At 41.9% G+C, this 20,545-nt stretch overlaps 1 protein-coding gene across 1 annotated transcript in view; it reads right to left on the bottom strand.

Moving 5' to 3' along the window:
• cd276 (CD276 molecule) overlaps window positions 1-20,545 on the bottom strand; it is a 75,731-nt gene that overhangs the window by 47,048 nt on the left and 8,138 nt on the right. Inside the window, exons 3-4 of the mRNA XM_083915969.1 lie at window positions 10,083-10,433; window positions 7,739-8,035 (exon numbers count right to left, since the gene is read on the bottom strand). Of these exons, the coding sequence (XP_083772095.1) occupies window positions 7,739-8,035; window positions 10,083-10,433 (648 nt within the window). The remainder of the gene's footprint in view (window positions 1-7,738; window positions 8,036-10,082; window positions 10,434-20,545) is intronic.

Genomic DNA, 20,545 nt, shown 5'->3' with positions numbered 1-20,545 from the left:
ATAAGCTAAATCTCTCAACGCCTCGTAATTGAAAACACATTATATGGCTAGACAATGCTCTTTGTGTGTAGCCAGCCACTAATTTGGACTGTTTGCATGCACAGAACAAAACAATTTACTGAGGTGGCAAACATCCTTTGCAGGACAATAATTCATGGTGTTATCAGGTGCAGAGTTTAAACATCAAGTAAATAGGCTGAATACCTAAATAAGCAAACTTTGAAGGTGTGCCCAACCATTTGTTGGTGGCTATTCTCCCAGTGACTCTGAAAAGCTGAAACTAATATGATTTCATATCATGAAACCAAGACTGACGCCAGACCTCCCGAAACCAATCCCTCTTACAGGATTTAGTGGGAGCTGTGTGAAATGTACACTGCAACGCCCCACCGGTCCCAGTAAAAGTCCTAGCTATGAGTCCAAATCAAAATGAACCAGATCAATAACAAAAGAGGGTGTTTGTGTGTTTACTGCCATCATAAATAGTGTCCTGAAAAGGAAAGCGAGGGAGGACAGAGAGAGACAGGTTTCCACTAGACCAGCATTATCCAGGAAGAAATACTATAGCACAGTGGCTTTTAATTGTGTCAAAGAAAAAACATTTTGACACCCAACCAGAGCAAAACAAAAATTCTTAATGCTGAAAAATCAAGATGGCAGAGAGTGAACTAGAATAAAGCAAAAAGTAATTCCAGCACAAAAGAGTGGAGCTCATTTTATCTTTCTGAATTTACTATTCTAAAAGAGCAGTACGCAGACCACAATGTACCCACCACAACTGAATCCAACCCAGCAATCCCTCAGAGTCGCTAACAGTAAGACTGGGAGCATGACAAATAACATTGCCTGGGCAATAATACAGGGATAAAATTTCCTATACTGAAGGCCCAGAAGAGAACGTTTTAAGCACTGACAGCAGCAAGTGGCCCGAGTTAATAATCCTGATCCTGGAATTAATGTGCTTACAATGGTGCCATTGCTGCCTACCTGAATTTATTTTAGATTGCCTACATTACTTCATCTGTCTATTCGGTTGTTTTCCCTGGCTGGGCTCCTGATAAGACAGAGCATGTATTCAGCAAGAGAAAGAAGGCCTGTTTGTGCACTGGACACTAATTAATACAGTGCTCCGACGGGAAAGTTGCCTGCTTGCTGGTCTACTGACAACAGATTCATTTATACTGCTGTTTTCTGCTTCTCCGAAGGGTCTGTTAATTGCATTTAAATTAGACCTTGTTCAGTAGAGAACAAGGACCGGCACAGTGGTTTGTTATATAGAGGCTGGAAGCAAAAACATGATATTGTGCACCATATTACCCCGGAGATGATTGACAGATAGATGGTTGATAGAATATCGTGCCAGAGAAAGGCACAAACATGTGTGGTCAATATTTCATTAATAATTGCAATAGCTGCAATTTGAGCCTGACAGAGAAGCTTTGAACAAACACATCACTGCATCTTTCTGTTTGGCCTTTTGGCAATGCTAGCACAGCAATGCCTTTACTGCAATTTAAGACACACAAATGTTTCAAACTGCCGCATAATATTTCCAGAGATTCTGAGGAAAAAAATGATGTACATGGCAATATTCAGAGAAAACACTCATTGATGGACTTCTTATAAACAATAGAGGAATGTGTGCTTTATGGCTGGAGTAAGCATGGCAGGTAGCTATTTAAATTGCAATGCGATGTCAGGATCAAGCTCTGAAGTTATAATAAAAAGAAGTGTAATGAATAGCTGAATGCTCTCATGCAGCACCACCTACCATTCCATCTTCACAGCAAAGGTCAATGTTTATATAGCAATTAAAGATGTTTTTTAACCTTGATTTACCCAGTGAAGGTTGGTTTATCACGCACATGCTGAACAATCACGCAGTAACAAACAGTCTCCTTGGGGAAATGTGCCCCACAAAAAAACAGTGCTGTACCTGCAGTAGAATAAGTCACCTTAGAAAATACTCTAGATGGTCTAAAGGAAACCTGGAAAGATCTGACAGAAAACTGAAGGAAAGTAAGAATTTAGTCTCAAAGACATGGGAAAAAAGTACAGAGAAAGTCTAGCAGCAATGCAGGGCTGGGTGAGGATCCATGACAATATGTTGTTTAAAAGAACACAATGTGTTCATACCACATAATAGTACATACATATGTGTAATCTTAAACTGCAAACAAAATATAATATAATATAATATAATATAATATTATATATATATATATATATAATATAAAATATAGAAATTGTTTTTTTAAAGGACTATTAACTACAGGAAATTGTATTGTGTGGGGAAACCATGGGATGAAAAGAAAGCCACACTAACATGGGAAAAGCAAGCCAATGCCACACAGATAGGACTGGGGATGGAAAGGAATTCTGGGATCCTTTTTCTATAAAGCAACAGTGCTAACTGCTGAGCCACTGTGTTGCCAAGTGAAAGCCGGAGAATGCCAGCTAGATAGTAAAATTCAGCAAAAAGCCTTCCAGACCATGTGGGGCGATCTCCCTCCCCTTCGGCGAGTCCCTCTCCCACCTGTCAGGCCATAGTGCCACAACTCTGAGCTCAGCAAACGTTTTCGTCTCCATCTTGCTTTCTGTCATCCACTTCTCACCCCTCCTAACCCTGTCTCCCTAGCTCCCTCTCTCTATCTCCCTGCCTCATCTCTCTGTCTCCTTCCTTTCTCCACTCTATATATCTCCATCCGCACACTGTTCACTGTAAATGCTGTGCCAGCAGAGTGATGCCGGGGAAATGGCGCCATCCTCATTGAGAGAGCAAGCAGACGGAGTGGGGGTAGTGCTGGAAGGGGTGTTTAGTGACAGGCCCTGAAACCCAGCCATCAGACAACACACTGCAGGAATCACACAGCTACAGTAGATGGGCTACAATGCTAAAGCTCCACATTCAGGACAAGGATGAGTCCTTCTCTTGATCCCCATAACTCCAAATACATTATTCTTTTTTGAGTAGAACAAAGTGGTCAGAATAGGCTGGAAGTGTGAGACAGTGAAAGCCATCAAGACAGGTGGTGGAGGACGAGAAGAGGGAGGAAGGTGGGTTGGTACACAAACATGCTGGCCAAGCAAGCGGACAAGCCACGGTTCATTTGAGGACTGAAGCTGCTCCTTTCCATCATTCGACTGTTCATTAATACCATCTGTTCCTATGGATCTCCCCACAACTAAGCCTTGCTGCACTCTGAAAAAGCCATCAATACCCCAGCAACACAAATATACAGCCTATTCCAGAGCTCAGCTTAAAAACTGACCAGCATTGCACAGGGCTTGTTTAACAAAAACAACTGTCTCTGAAATGCCTGAGAATATTGTGCATGTGGCTTGTACATATGTCATGTGAATGCTTCTGGTGAGGTAGTTAAATTGATGGTGCTTATAACAGAGGTTAGAATGACACAGATGACTTAACACAGTCTCTCAAAAAGTAGCTCATGCCAGCCCACATAGTGCTCTACTCAGTGTGGGTAAAGGGTTCATTTTCCCAAAAATTAACCTAGTCAAGCTCCTGTTCTGCCTAGGGGAAATTTGTATTACTATTGCAATATTTCAGAGATTGGGGAGAGTGTGAAATTTTAAAATGCTTGTTCCTTCTCTTCCTCCTCCACTCTCTCATTTCTTATAGTTGTTTTTTTGTTTTTTCTCATAGTCCATTTAGAATTTTAAGCAGATTTCATCCATCCTTATAATAGAATGGTCCACCTCCCGAGTGTGGTGTGATGTGTTTGTAAGTGTATACAGCTAGCAAGTGTGTTCCCTATAGCAACTCAAACTCAGCACACTCCACTATTCCAGAGTTCTGCTGGGTCAAAATTAATTACAGAAGCTGTTCAGCACACACCAGCTGTTGTAAACAAATGCAAATACATTTTCATTTCAAACAAGCCCGCTTGTATCACAGTACATAAACTACTGTAAATCTTCTGTGCTGTTACTAACAACTTTGGCTATCATCAAGCTGTGCGGGTGCTCCTACAGAGAAATGACTCTTATTCATGTACATCCAATTGCTGAAAACCCTGATCACCAATTTTTGAATTAAGTGTTGCCCCCCCCCCCTGCTCATTTTGTCATCCCTCTTTTGATCTTTACTTCATCACACTTCAGTAAATGCATTGCTTTTTGCCCGGACGTCTCTTTTTCCCCTCTGTTTTGCTCTTGGGCACTTTCTTTGATTTGGTTCCTTTATTTTTTTTTCTAATTTAGGGGAACAGCAGGGCTATGCCACTCTGATGAACGAAAATGACAATTAAAGCCTTTACAAACTGCTCTAATATTGAATTTAATCATTCCAGTATGAGGTGGTAATTATTTCATTATCAATTAAAGTGCCTCCTACTTTTTTGATGTCACTAAAATGTCAAAATATTGTTAAAAATGATGATTATAATTTCCCACAGACCAAGGTGACATCTTCAAATGTATTGTTTTTGCCTACCAACTGTTTAAAAATATTTCCAGTTTTCTTATTATATATAACAAAGAAAAGCATCCAATTGGAGGTAGAAACAACAAACCACAAACGATTGTTTGATTTTCAAAATAGAGTCATTTTCAGTTGATCGGCTAACCAATTAATCAACCAATCATCGCAGCTCTATCCAGTATATGTAGTAATAGTGCACGTGCGCCTGTGCTGACTAAGTTTTGGAAAATGTCACTCATTGGAATAATAGGTGAATAAATTAAATCTAACATAAAGTACTTAACTCCAATGTCACCAGCAGAGAGCATACAGCTAACGGGGAACAACCCCATCTTAAACATTTATTTGGATTGACCATTAGCTTCAACAAATTGATTGCTAGTGTTCCTGTAGCATTAATGATCTTTAACTTATCATCAATCCATGTTTCACTACTGCACTCTACGGACCTTTTTGTATACATTTCCTGACATATATTCTAACTAGACTTGGTCACAACCTGGGTAAGATTGCAAACATCCACCATAGAAATCGACTTCTTATGTAATGGTCCATTAAAAAAACAAACAAAAAAAAAAAAATCAGTTTTAAGGTAACCGTGAAGTAAGACAGCCTTACTTTCATCTGTCACTAAATCTAGAGTTTCCCTTATTCCCAAATATTATCCCACATTTGACTACAACAACCATCTAGAATAGGCTTACAATATGGAAGGCTAATCTGTAGCCATACAAGTTCAATGTCAGTACTCATATCTTTCCATAGAAGTGATGTTTTCTTTAACATATAGTGCAACTCTAACACCATATTGTCCCTAACTGTTCTACATAGCCTGTATCATTCGACAGCTTGCTAAGAATCATGAAAAGTCGTTTCCATAGGTGTTTCTTTGTGTTAAAATGGATTCTGGTGATCTCAAGAACTTTGCTCCTGAGTTTCCATCTCAGATTTATATCAGTTTACTCCTTTCTCATCTGCAATCCCATCAATCAAAATGTTTGCCCTCCTGTACTAATTTTCTATGTAGTCCAGTTGGCAAATATCCTATAATTTTCCTGCTTTTTAAACAACCTTATCTTTGTTCCAATCTCCTTGTATCCAATTCTCATCTCTTCAAACTTATCTTGGGTGGTTCCAAACTGGCGTCTGTCCTTCTCTAATAACGCTGTATAGTTGTTTGTTAGTTCCATCAATAATAAGCTGAATCAAGCATGTAAAGTTTCCCTGCTGCTGAAGTAACATCTCTCACAAGTCAAAGAAGAAGATTGTTGGGGATTAAGCTGACTCACTTGTGTAAATGCAAAGCAGTTCACAAATTATATTAGTACAGATGGCACATTCTTCTCCATCCACTTAGCCTGGCTCTCCCTCTTTTTCAAGTCCTCGATGCCATTGCATCTGAAGCAGGATCTGGACCAGGCCATTGGCCTTTAAGCAAACTCCTACTGGTAAATGCACTAACCTCGCAGCCCTAATCGAGGACAATTCAGAACTACACAATCAGGGACTGATGAGGCAATGCAAGATGTTTCTCATCCAACTAAAACAGTACAAAGCCCAGGCCGCCTTATGTGATTACAGTGAAAGACTGTTTTGACAAGAAGCACATAAAAAGGAAGGAGGAGAAAGCTGCCAATCCATCACTAACAGAGAGCCCTTTTCCTGCAGTGATTCAACCACTAAGAGCAACTGTCACACTGGCTATGACAATGTGCACAGTAGAATGCCTGATCTATACACAGCACAGCAGGGCATCTATGTTGACAAGTAGTTTTAACGGTTTGTCACTACTTTTTTATTCCAAATAGAGATGACAGAGACACTGGACTCTGATGATGACATCATTGCATCCCTAAAGACCAAGCCTCCATGCCTTGCACAGTGAAGACATCTAATAGTTAGGATGATTTAACTTTGGTATATAACTGAGTGTTTCTGGCTATGCCACTGATGTTGTTGAAATGTCAAAAATTACACTATCGGGGAACCAGACGCCTGTAGAGTTTAAAGGTCTGGCTCAAAATGTACGGTTTTAAACTCCATGGGATGGAAGAAAAGGAAAAATTGAAAATGTCATTGTCACTGTTTCACACTGACTCACCTTCTCTGAATTCTCCAGATGACTCAATCAACATTTTCTTTCCAATACGACAGATTTATTCATTTGTGGAAGGGAAATAGATGGGGAAAAGTTTACTTTAAAGATAATACACATAATCCAACCAAATCTGAAGTAGTGCATCAATCTGACAAAAGTCAAAGGGTAATAGCAGCCAGAGACTATTTTACCACTGTTACCTTCCAGTCATATTTCACTACCATGTGTTTAATACCTTTTCACTCCCCCATTGGTCTCTTTGACTGGTTATCTGTGCTGTTTTGAAAGAGGCCAACCAAACTGTTAGAAAGGCTACCCTCCCTCAACCGTCCAGCAAGCCGCCCTGCCAATCGGCCATCCTGTTTTCAGACAGCACAGTCATTTCCCAGCCCAGTGGAGCAGCACTCCCTGACCTCTGCCTCGACCTCCGCCTCAACAGCACGAGCTCCAGCACAAGCTTCAGCCCAGAGAGAAGGCTCAGGCCACCTCTACTTATTTATGAGCCATTTCACACAGTGCTGCTCCCATTAGAGACACAGCCTTGGCCCACCTTGCACGGCACTCTCCTTGCACTTAACACATAGAGTACACCAGCAGGGCCGGGGGGACATGGGCGGTGGGTGGTGATTGTGTGCGGCTTGAGGAGGCCATTAGACCTAAAACATAGGTACAGTCACACACCCAGTTTAAGATGACATCAAACAATCAGAGAAAGTTAAACATATCAATCTACTTTCTGGTTAGCACACTTTTCCTGCAGATAGCTGTTAGAGGACCAATCACTCCATCTAGCCCAATCTTTTATTACTATATTGTCTTTTGAAATATGTGATGAATAGCTATTTTGACTGTGATCAGAGAAATGATCACCCACTGATCTAATTTAACGATGCACAAGGACTGATGGTTTATGCTTATTGAACTACTACTGGGCGTTATTTTTCATTCATTTTGTTGGAGTTGAGCCGTTCTGAGACCTAGAATGATCAAGAAAAAAGTTGAGTCTCCGCAGCATAAAATTTGACTGATGGATTGATTTACAAAAGCATACCGGACTCTAATAAGAAACTCTGCTTATGCATGACTGAAAACAAGATTAGTCTGAGCTGGTAACATTCAAACACTGTAGTAACCCAGAATAGAGGTGACAGCGTTGACTGAAAGACCTAGAAAGAGAGATGAAGACCCACACCCACCTGTGATTGTGACAAAGGCGTAGCCCTCCTCGCCCAGTAGTGGATTGATCAGTCCGCAGCTGTAGGTGCTATTGGGCTCCAGCACAACTCTCAGCACACTGTTCATAGAGAACAGCCCTTCTTCATTGGCCACCAATGAAGTGGTGATATTGTCTGTCAGGTTGCGCCCGCCCCCATCCTTCCATATCACGCCAGCTTCAGGATAACCACCGTAGGCCATGCAAGTCAGGGCCACCTCATCACCTGGTCGCAGGTTGGATTCAGACTCCAAAGTGACTACAGGCTTAGAGTAGGGTGCTGGAAAAAGGTAAGAATGCACACAAAGAGGAGGAGGGTAGGGGTTGTGGGGGGGTATGGGTAGGGTAAGGGGACAAGGGGGCAGCAGACACAAACTGAATTTAGTTAGATTCTCTGCAGTGAGAGTCACCCCTGGAACTGTTTGACATGATTCCCATTAAATTCTTAATTATATTTAGGGAGCTTAGCATAACGCTGTGCTTAAGATCCCACAGACACATACAGCATCTGTGGCACATCCTAATGCTGCATCCTTGCACTCTCAACGCCACTCACTCTACAGACCCAAAGCACTGAGCCATCCCCAGAAAGGGAATACTGTGCAAGCCAGGAGGCGGAGGTGGGCAGTCCTACGAGACAACTGGCAGGCTCAGAGATTTGGGACGACTCACCCTATCGCATGGAAAAGAGCGTAGAGGCGTTGAGGTGAGGGGTGAATCATCCGCCTTGGCTGAAATCACGCTTTTACAATCCCTTGAGCTAAAACATGAGTACAGAGGAAGCGGAGAAATAGGCTACTGAATTCCCAGAACCAATCATTGCACAGCAAACAATGAGGTGGAGCTGAGGGCAAAATGAAATAAGTTAGCCTGAGCTGCTTTTGAAAAGTGGACTCAAAGACAGATTTAACGTGGTACACACCAACTTCCCCAGCTGTCCATTTGACTGACAGGCGGATTTCAATCAAGGACTCCTTTCATTTTCTGCACAGCAAGGAGGAAGTCTACAGCGGTAACTGTAAATGTTGTCGAAAAATAGAACATCTATAAATCTAATGCATAAAATGGAACCAATTTGTCACTGTTGGAGACATTGTTTTCCCTCTCCCCAGCCAGGAGAAAAAAATGTTATTCATTAACACAGCCTAATGCGCATCCATCCTCAGAGAATACAGGAACAATCTCACAGCAGATATAGAAATGGGAGAAGGAAGAAAAAGGCAGACAGTATCATCATAAATAAATAAAAGGCTCTCAGTTGTGAAGGCGGGCAATGTAGTCACACAGCAGAGAAGATGTTAGTAATGGCTGATTGACCGTAACAACAGCTTATAATCAAAGTCAGCAGATATTGACCATGACAGACCACAATCAGCGTTTATTGACCAAAAGCACTGCTCAGCAGCCCTGAGCAAACTGTTTATCACCTGCTTACGTCTTGTGAGAAGAAATAATCATAAATCCCATTCTCTATAGGTAATTGTATAATACATTTTATTGCATGCTATTAGTGTATATGTGTGTATAAGTGCTGAGGTCAAATCACTTCACACAATCAATGCAAAGTGTAAAGTGAAACTACAACGTAAACATTAGCCAATGAAACAGCATTAATCCATTGTGTAGTGGATGTATTGAACATACTGTACAGAACGAAACCTTTAAACAGCATTTCTTCTTTATTTGTTTAGTTCTTGGGACCATTGTAATTATCTTGCACTTTTAGGTTGCATCATGGGAAATGTAGGCAATTTCTTGGGCTTTAGCCCTACCACTGACAAAGTCAAGATATCTGGGCTTGAATGTTTAAATCAGTCTCTTGTGAATCACCCAACTTGATGGAAGCGCTAAATACTAAATTGCTGGATTATCCCTTTATATATATATATATATATATTTAGGACTGTAACTGAAAATTTAAATTAGTATCAATTTATTTCTCAATTATTTTATTTTTATGTATATTTTTAAATAAAAAAAAAAACACTACTCTTACTGAGTAGTGTTTTTTGTGACATTTTTGTTTGATAAAATGACTTATCGATTGTAAAGAGAATAAAGGTAAATTCTAATTTTTAACGTTGACATGTTAAATCAGTCTTGGTGTCAATTGGGGACAACACAAATATATACATTATATTATATATAAATTGTTCCATAGGGAAAAGCAATGCAGCAAATGTAATGTTTTTTTACATGGGGTGTCTAGCTGAGGCTAATATGTGGTCCGTCCCTGGTTAGGGCAGTGTTTTTTGTAAATGTGTGCGTCCACATTCGGTTATAAGTGTCCAAGTGTTGCTACAGATTGACATCACAGCTTTACTCACCAGCCACCTGCAGCAGCAGAGCAGCACTGCCGTAGTCCTGCACCCTGACGAAGCAGGTATAGCTGCCTTCATCAGCCACCACCACCCTACTCAGAAGGAGTGAAGCGTTGCCCAGACCCAGCTGGGCAGGGAACAGGCTGGTACGGTTGGCGAAGCGATCGGCCTGGTCCGCCAGCCGGTCGCGTCCCCCCCAGTACCCATGCACACTGCGCTTGGTGTCTGTCAGCTGCCAGAAGACACTCAGATCAGACAAGTTGAAGGGTTTGGCGTGGGTGAAGGAGCAGTTGAGCATGGCATCCCTGCCGTGCAGCGCCACCACTGGCTGCTCCGGGACCTGAACTTCCATCACAGCTGTAAAAGAGGAGGCGGGACATATGAGTGATTCAGTCATTCATCTTCAACCGCTTGTCCCTGTCGGGGTCGCGGGGGGCTGGAGCCGATCCCAGCTGACATCGGGCGTGAGGCGGGGTACACCCTGGACAGGACGCCAGTCTATCGCAGGGCACGAACAGAGACAGAAAACCATTCACACCTACGGGCAATTTAGAGTCATCAATTAACCTTATACCTGCATGTCTTTGGATTTTGGGTGATGTTTAAAAAAAGCTAAAAATAATCTCTAATTTAGATAAAGAAGTGTGCGTGTGTTTATCTACATAGAGAGGTATGTGTGAAAATGCCAGGTAAGTTGTCATGGAAAACAAACACGCTCAAAATCTTTCTTGCAATCATCTTGACACTGAACTTGTCACCTGGGTAGTCTAAAATTGACAATTAACAGAATTAGTAAAGCCTATTTGGCCCAGGTCTGTTAGTATTAACCGAATCCCAGCATTTATTCAGTGTACTGTGTTCAAATGTGGCTGACTGACACTTACTCAAATATGAATGTCTTTGAAAAAATAAATGAATCAATGCAGTATTTTGAAATATATGCGGTTACTGCTTCAGAAACATCCACTTTGTTTGTGGTAGCATGGGGTGGGTGAGACAGGATGTAGCAAAAAGGGAAGAGGAGGGATCTAGAGGTAAGCATTAGGACTTTATTTATGTTCCTATAAGCTTTGCCTCCTGGCGATGGCTCAGTGTGCTGAAACTCAGCGATGTAAGCAATAACATCTGTGTAGCTTTAGTTAAATCGATCTTAAAATCACTGCAGCAAAACTCTTGAGTATGTGCTTTTGGGGGAATGAAAAGTGACTCCGCTTCATATCAAAAGCGTCTACTCAAAGGCAGCTGATTTTTCTGCGCATCGGTGCGTACACGTGTGAGCGTCTGCTTGTGTGTATTGTTTGTCTAGACTAGGCCAAGAGCAAAGAGTACACTGCATAATCATTCTGGATTAGTAGCCATCTCAGGCAGTCCAGAGTACATCCATAGTATTCTCAAGAGTCAGCATTCTCCATTGATCTCTGTCTGCTCTTATACATCTCTGAGACGCTCACAAGCATCACAGGGGATGGGGAAAAAAGCCAGTTGGCCCCCGGAGCAATACACTCTACTTCATGCTCAGCCTCTCTAATTGTTATAATCACGGCAGCATTTCAGCCTCCTCACCCCTTTTTGAGCTCTGTCTATAACACAGCCAACGTCAATGTTGAAATACTTTGCTGTGAAGGAGATTTGACTGCTGCGGAGGTGCAATAATTACTCCCCTTATTAACAACAAACAAGTCTTTCATCTGCAAGGATTCATATATGGATGGGCAGACCTATTTTCAATCACATTTGGCCATGCCCAGCTAGGTAGCCTCTCCACATCAAACCCCATATAACCTACTCATCTGTAGGAACATTGCCACCTACTGACTCACCTCATAAGTGCAGAGAAGCGAGACAAAAAAAGTGCTGTCCAAATACCCCATGCACCATCCAAACCTTGGTGTGGAGGCCCAAATTGCTCATGAAAAGCCTTAAAGTGTGGGTTAAAGGTTAGAGAAGCAAGCTAAAATCAGAGTGAGATGAGTGTTTTAAATCAAAATAACGTAATAAACAAGATGAACATTTAGAAAATTAAAGTGTTGTTCCACAATTTTGACCTGGAACAAATCTAAGCCTTCATACCAACAAAGTGCGAGTCACACAACAATACTTGACCATCATGATGACAACAGCAGAGGATTTTCCCCCTTTACTGTGATTACAAAAGCTCTTCTGGTGCTGTGGGGGTTTTCTATTGCCCGTATTGTGCCCACATTCAGTCAGCTGGGCTACAGCACGACAAACAATACAGAAGAGTTATCAGGGCAAAGCATGGCAGGAGCAGGCGGTATTGTGCCATCAGCAATAGGGATAACTGAGCACATTTCTTGAGTGTGTATTTATGCTGTCTTTGGAGGTGGCCCAACCTTTGTCGTAATGAATAGGTCGCCGGTGTTTTTTGTAGTAGAGTGGAGGGTCAGTGACAGCCCTCTCTGAGACGTGCATGTTGAAGGAGGAGGAGAGAGAGCAATTAAATCACTCCCCGAGCAGCCTGGGATGACTCACATCACTGAGTGCATACAGGAAAGGGGGAAGGGAAAGAGGGAAACAGAGGACGGCGTCAAGCTCACACTTAAAGATAATATCCGGAAACAAGCCAAGGAGGCTGTGTTGGAGCCTTGCACAGTAATCCCTCAAGAAGGACCCTGTTGGAGAGGAGAGAATGATAGAAACTTTCTCTCTTTCTAATTCCACATCTCTGCCCTGCTCCTCTTTCACTCACTGCTTCTTTTACTGGTGACTTACCACTTGCTCCAAGGCCAAGGGAGGACGCAGCTCTACACAGGGATCTTATGTAGAGACACTGACCTGCACTTGGAAAGAGAATTCAAGGGGAACATTTTGCATCGCATCGAGGGGAGGGGATTGGACAGGAGAGGAGGGCAAGCTAGGCTGGCTGACGTCATGGAAAGCGCACATCTGATTTCCTATTCGTCAGAGGTGAAATACCACGAGCCAAAGCAAATCACTGTGCACTTGGCTGGTTTTGATCTGCTGCTGTTTACACCAAACAGCATGATCTGTATGGTTGCTCACTGTTTGATCATCTCTCCTCAGGTCTGATCTCGACATGAAAACACATGCGTTCTCTGAAGAGACAAGTGTAAGTAGCAGAGGTTAAAGATTACAACATGAGTGGTCCTTTGTTGAGGGAGCTGGCCTGTAACTTGTAGCCAGGCCTGTGGTGTCTTCTCAGGGGTGAGTGGGGATCTCGCCTTTCCCTTCACCCTCTCGATAAAGAGACGCTCAGAAGCCATAGAGGACAGGCTGGGTGACGTCAAGCTGAGGGGATTTACACACTGCACTTTGTGTTTATGGGCCTCAGCTCTGTTTGAGTGCCTGCGAGACAGAGACGGGCACTTTCACAGCCGACATGAAATAAACTCATTACAGCCTTCGCAAGCGCTGGCAACGGGCCCCGCTTAGCAGTGAGGCACAGGGCTGGCTAGAAAAGGCTGCAAGTGATCTTCACACTGCGCTCCACTCTACTTTCAAGACTACCCATCACTGTCAACACCTCCTTCTATCATACTTTCCTCAGGTGTGCAAGGCATGGAATGCTGCTTGATTGGCTTCTACCATCCTATTTGTATAGTGATGCTAGCTAGCTAAGCATGGAGGTTGAGTGTGAGACAGAGGCAGCGTGGGATGCAAGCGCAGACAGCAAATAGGAGGATCACAGCTTATATAGGGAGGGGAATGCAGGGTGACTTCCAAGACTGTTAAATTAAATCCAGTATACCTCACATCATCCTGGCATATACAGGTCACATGCATTCACCTACATGCGCTTAACCACAGTATGTGCACAGATCAGACAACTGGACTGTGATTAACAGCCTTCAGCAGTTGATCTAGTTATATAGATAGGCAGTCATTTGACTGATTTGATGTGTGCATGCAGTGAACACATTAACTAAAACGAATCATACATATGTTGGTTTTTACATTTTAACAAACTTGAATGTATTTTGAAGGGATTACATCAAAAGCTTTGAAGCACATCAGATTTTCTGTTTATTTCTATAGAAAATACATGTGCTCTTACAATTTTAGCATAAACTGAATAGCTATGGTCGCCACATCCAGTAAGGTGCATTTCAAAAGACCCCTATCCCTCATGTTTCATTTAAAGAAACAACTGTGTATTTTAAAGATTTTTTTAAAACCTTGAATAAGAAGTAATTTCGGTGAAACATGGACTTATAATTCATAAAAATATAAATAAAATAATTTTAAATGTATTCCGCTGTATTTGTACTTTCACTGAATAAATTTGTGTATTTCTATAAATGCCTAGGTCATTAATCTTACATCTAACAGTTTTTACTTTGTAAAAATCAGACTTATTGTGAATGTTGGGTAAGGAAAGTTTAAAAAGGTACTAAAGAAAGACAAAAATTAAGGCACACAAAATCTGCAAAAAATGTACCAAAATGAACCCATTCATCTGGCAAGAAATACAATACAAAAGCAAGCACCCAGCTAAATGTGTTGGGAGAGCAGCATTTGCAGAAAGCTTCATCCTGTGTACTATGAATGTTTTTAACTTCTCATCCTGCAGCCTCAAAAGTGAGTCAACCGATGGAGGACCTCAGCAAGCACACACTGATTCAGACAAACCAACACGTACACAGAGCTATGGATAATATTCAAGAAGTGGTGCCAAATGATCACGTAATTTCTCTGACATACCATTACAGCACAGCATAAACACACAAACAATGAGATATAAAATGAGCTTGGGGGGCAAGTATTGATTTAGATGGAAATTGTTAATTTAGGGTTTTATATGACCAAATAAACATACTGAGGACACAAATGGATGGAAGAGAAGTTGTGCTGCGCAAGTTTGTATGGTCATTTAGTTTTTTTCCACTGTGAAAAAAGGTCACATTTAGAATGCCTTAACTGATATGAAATCAAACTATCTATGGCCACATTTCAAGCCTAAAATACTCAAATTAAACCAATTCGATAGAAAAGACTTGAGAGAAAGTGTGTGTCTTTCTCAGACTCTGAAATCAGTCTTTTGATCATCTTAAATTTATATCCATATGAGCCACGGCATGCTCCAGTGGTCGAGTTGTATCAAACTGTTGATCATTGCAAAATTCTCTCAGCTTAGCTCTTCTGGGGGAAAAAAACAAAGAAACTCTGCATTTCAAAAAACTAATCCTGCTCATGCCAGAAATGATCAGTTCTGTATGAGTGCAAGTCAGTTTTTTAAATGTTAGTTATTTAAGCTGTTGTTTATTGACTAAACAGCTAGAGGAATGGTTTTACACAAAACCTATTGTGTTGAAGCAGTAACAAGAGATTAGACATGTATTACAATGAAATTCCTTAGTTGTCGACTGCAGAGTTGGAAAAAGAAACGGGTAAAAGTGTGAGTGAGCTTTTATCAGTAAGCAGTATCAATAAACTCCAAATAATATCCAGTCATACACACACACCCTCACCACACACAATTTCATGCAGAAACCGACACCCACAGGCCAGAGAACGCATTGATATTCCACACCTGTATGACTCCTGACAGCTCCACAGCAACACACTGTCTGAGGAATTGGACACAAGGTACTCTGACACTACAATGGAGATGCTGTTACAAAGCTGCTCTGGAGCAGAGGTTCCCATCAGCATGACCAGCAACAGGCAAATACACAAATGTACACAGTGCAAGTACACAGGTGTCCGGGCCGACGCAAGCGCACACACACACACGCGCATGCACACGCACGCACTCATGCACACGTGTGAACACACGCGCAATAGGCAAGCAGACATTTAGACAGCTATAATAAGCAAAGATTAGATAATTGTCCGTAGTCAGTGTATAACCTACACTACATGGCGGTTTGCCACACCCCAGTTTGGAGAAGCAGGCAAGAGGATAGTAGCTGTCTTTAGCTACCTAAAAAGGTCAATACCACATTCAGAATATTTTCACAGCTTTACCTTGCCATCAGAAAGCCCTGTTTAAGTTTATGTGGGGGGAACGGAAGCCGTTATCTATAATGGATTCGATTTATATAGCGCCTTTCTTAGTACTCAAAGCGCTTTACAGATTCCAGGTTCCATTCATTCACACAGACATACATGGTGGTGGTAAACTACGATAGCAGTCACAGCTGCCTTGGGCAGACTGACAGAAGCTTGGCTGCTAATCAGTGCGTCCTCCTACCACCTCGAACATACAGTAGTCATACACATTCATACGAGGCAAGGTGGGTATAATGTCTTGCCCAAGGACACAACAACCATGACAGAAGTTGGGCAGAGCGGGGATCGAAACGCTGACCCTTCGGACATTGGCCACCCCGTAAGAGCCACCAGAATCCACTGACAGTTCGCATAAGAAAGGAGTCGCTGGTCTACTGCTGCCTCAATCGGATAGTTAGTTTTGTTAGTTTCTAATCAGCAACTCCTGAGTTCTGTGAAGTAAAAAAAAATGTTTTTGTCAATGGAGCCTGGTGGCATTGACCAGAGCCCAGACAACAGCTCCAGTTTCCCCCATGTGAACTTTAACAGGGGTGTCAGACAACAGGGTAAAGCGATGAAAATATTCTGAATATAGCTTACAGTTAAACAGATAAAGATTTTTTTTAGGTGGCTAAAATATGTGTTACTAATGCCACTATCCACAGCAGTACATTATTTAGCCATGTCCGGATTCCTGCCTGCTTCACCAAACTGGGGGCATGTCAACCGCCATCTACTGTAGGTAATACAATAACTATAGATCAGTGCCTCATACAACCTAATTTCAGAAAATCAGAACTCTCCCTTTAACATGCAATGCATTAAATACAAAAATTCAGGACATTGCAGCTCAATATGCAAGTACAACTTCACTCCGACTTGACTCAGTCCAACTACCAACAACAACCACACCAAGATTAGCACTTCACAGCCTCTCCTCCTCAGAAAGCTAAAAATGGTGACTGTTCAATAGCAGACAGTGAACAGAGCAATTTACACAATCAGTGGAGCCATTTGTTAAATAGAAATACACAAGTTTAAAGCATATGTCTAAAGCCCTTCTGAAACCTATGACATGGGAGAAATTATTAATATGATTTCACACACATGGGGAAAAACAAGCACTAGCACTGGAGGAGGCAATATTGACACAGCAAAGTAAACAGGTGCAATACTAACAGACTGCAATGACATTAGGGTTTAGTCGTGAAAGAAGACAAGCAGTAGAAATATGCCTTTACAACACTGCCCCCCTCTGTTGAAGAATGTAAATACAGCTCTTCAGATTTTCACTCTGGACATTTTGCACCACCTGAACATCAAAGGATTTTGCTCAAAGGATCTGTGAGTCCTTTCATACCAATTATTCTTATGATATATCCAATCCCTGTAAAAGTTTGAGGGGAAAGCTAGCTTTTGATTTCATGCTGTCAGGAGTAGAAGCAGATGTCAATATCCATAATACTCCCATTCGGAAAATATTGCATCTGGAAAACATAAAGGGAACGATGGGAATGTTTTTAAGTATGCATGATTTGTTTGTAAAATTAGCAATGGGAAAAATAGTCTGTGTCTTGAGCAGCGGTTTTCAGCTGGCCCTTCAGTGAAAGAGGCACAATATGGATGAGATTAAGGGAGACTTAAAGCCTTCTGCCATGTAAAGGGGTCACTTTCAACATTAAGCTCTGAACATAATCTCTTCCTTTCCCATTTTTAGCTCCAGGAACTCATCATGCAGTGCGAGTGCCGTCACTTAGGGGAAGATACAGGTGATGGCAGATAGGGAAGACAAGGACTCTGACTTGCTTATTTTCAGCAATATCATAAATCAAGATGGCACTCACTATTGTGCTATTTTCCCTTTTTTTTCGCTCTGTTTCTTACTCCCTATCTCTGCTCTCTCTGTCTTGTTTCCTTCATAGATGTATGCCATCTCATATCCTGTCAATAACCTGTTAATGGGCTCCGACAGTCAGATAATAGTGCTGCCTGAAGAACAGTGAGCAGATAAGGCTGGCTTTCGAGTCTGAGAACCTTTAAAACGAGAGGCTAGTGATGGAAAAGAGAGGAGCGGGGTGGTGCACAAGGAAGAATTGCCAAGGTAGCAGGAGGGTCAGGGGGTCAGATCTAACTTGAGTGCAACTAATTACTCATGATGGAAGGCTACATTGATCTGTACATACACTATGACCATCATTACAGAGAAGCAAGTTGATGAGAAAGACGGGATTTTTTCCTTTGATCCCTCTGACGAGGCAGGTGTTTTCCATCCGCTGTCGATTACGAAAATATTGTTTGGCTCTCAGAAATTCATCCTTTGCTGATTCATGGTTTCCTGCACCAGAAGGAAGGCGAGGTTAAGCATGGGTCAGTTTATCGCCAGCTGTGCGTTGTCTCGATGACAGAGCCCCCATGCCTGACATCACCACCGCCACATCACTGAGGCGACACCCTGGAGGTGGGTGTCTCCCTGCGTCAGTTGCTGCGTTGCTTTCTCAGCAAGTCAGTAGCCGTGATGCTTTCCAAGCACAGATCAGCATCTGTTCAACCCATTCATCACAGCCCACTAGACACACAACAAACCTGCATATGGCTCCAGGCCCCTCTTCCCCTCCAGATCTGCAATCTCTGCATATTAACCGTATCAATTTTTTAACGATCCCACAAGGCTGCATTTTTAGGACTTGTTGAAATAATCATGAGGTGCTTGTTGGGTAATGCACTGTTTCAATGAGCACACAGTGAGAAAAAAGAAGAGCTGGGAAACGGTGAGACAGAGGCAAGCCAACAGAGACTGGTCATTATGTATGCATTGCGGCGAAACCAATCTTTGTTGAGCCTGTCCTCGGTTGTTTTTAAAAGGATACTTCACTGGACACAATCAAATTAGCAAGAACATCACTGATATGGGGTAATAACCCTAAATTGAATTTGTGCACTGGCTAAAGTGTCCCCTCTCTGCAGAATCAATTGCTGTGAAGAGAAAAGGAGGACAGGAAGAGGGCATTCGTAGTTAGCAGACCTTTAAAAAAGTACACCAGAGATGCAGGCATGAGCAGGCTATTTCACGCTCTGGAGCCCTGCCACGATGTATGCCTGCTGCCTACTATGCTAGATGCATTCTATCCAATTATGCTAATTAATTTGAATTACCTTACAGCTCCCATCACTGAGAGTGAAATTGGGTCAGCTTTCCATTTCTGCATTTCCATGAATACAATTGTCTTTCAGTGTTTGGGTGCTAAGAGCTACGCATGGCGAGCTCTGGCAGTCCAGTGGCTTTGCTAACTGAACAGAGAGTATGACAACAACAAGCAATTAGCTAGACAGCCTCCTGTTAGCTCTGCCACTGGCTGACACTGCCGTGTGCTGTGCTGGAGTGAGCCAAAGATGTTACTGTACTTAGGTACTGTTGTGGCTTGGTCCTTACTGTACATACATATTGACATTTCATGAATTTTACTGACATTTATAACCACCATGGGTTATAATGAATGTGGTAAAAAAATACCTAAAACCTAAGCAACCAGCATGGTCAAGGGTCAAAGCCAGAATTGGTTGGTGTAGCACATTTTTTCTCACTTTTGCTTCCTTAATAATGCATTAAACAAAAGAAAAACAAGAACCACTAACAGACAAGTCTCTTCACTGCTGCCATGACACAACAGCTGTGCAGTGCCGTGTGAGTAACATCAGGGCAGAGAATGATCCATCATCTGACTACTGAGTCAGTATACAGCTGGGAGCTACAGAGACAAAGTTACTGCGTTGGGATGCCAGTGATGTCATGTGCTGTCCTTGTGAGTTTTTCTTCCACAAATACTGTTCTCACGCTAGGAAGTGTGTTGGCATACACCACAAAGTGTAATCGTATCTACTGATATGGGCACTTGCTGGAGTTATCGAGCAATGACACAGCTGAATACAAGGAAGATTATAGCCAGTAATCCCAGCAAGGGACCTGGAGACCTAGGAGACCCTGAATCATATTGACAGACAGACAGACACACACACACAGACACACACATATATATATATAATTACACAAGTCTGTAGGGTTTCAGTTTGGGTGGCCAACAGAAGCAAAACATTGCTGTTTATAAATCAAAGGCAACCAAATTGACCATTAATTAGTTACCCAGATAATAATTTCAAAGAATTGAAAGAGTGAATTCATTTGTCAGGTCAAAATATTACCAAGTACATGCCACTGCACTAAATATATTAATTAACACTGAATGAAAAATTAAGTCAGAATTAATTTATCTGCGTTGATCTGAAATTACCCAAACCCCGAAACTCTTTGAAGCACAGTTGAAGTTACTAATGTTACACAAAATTAAACAAGCTCCATAAAGCGTTTTTTTGTATCATCTTACAGTGTTACATGTACAGACTAAAGAATCAAACTAGACTCCAACTAATTCACTTAGTGCTCCAGTAAGCAGAGAGGAACTGAATCATTGTGTGAGCTACAATAGCCCATTACCCGTGAG

This window comes from Echiichthys vipera, assembly GCF_963691815.1.
Source record: "Echiichthys vipera genome assembly, chromosome: 1".
Classification (NCBI taxonomy): domain Eukaryota; kingdom Metazoa; phylum Chordata; class Actinopteri; order Perciformes; family Trachinidae; genus Echiichthys; species Echiichthys vipera.
The sequence above is the reverse complement of the archived record's forward strand: the minus strand, read 5'-3'. Positions and strand labels throughout refer to the sequence as shown.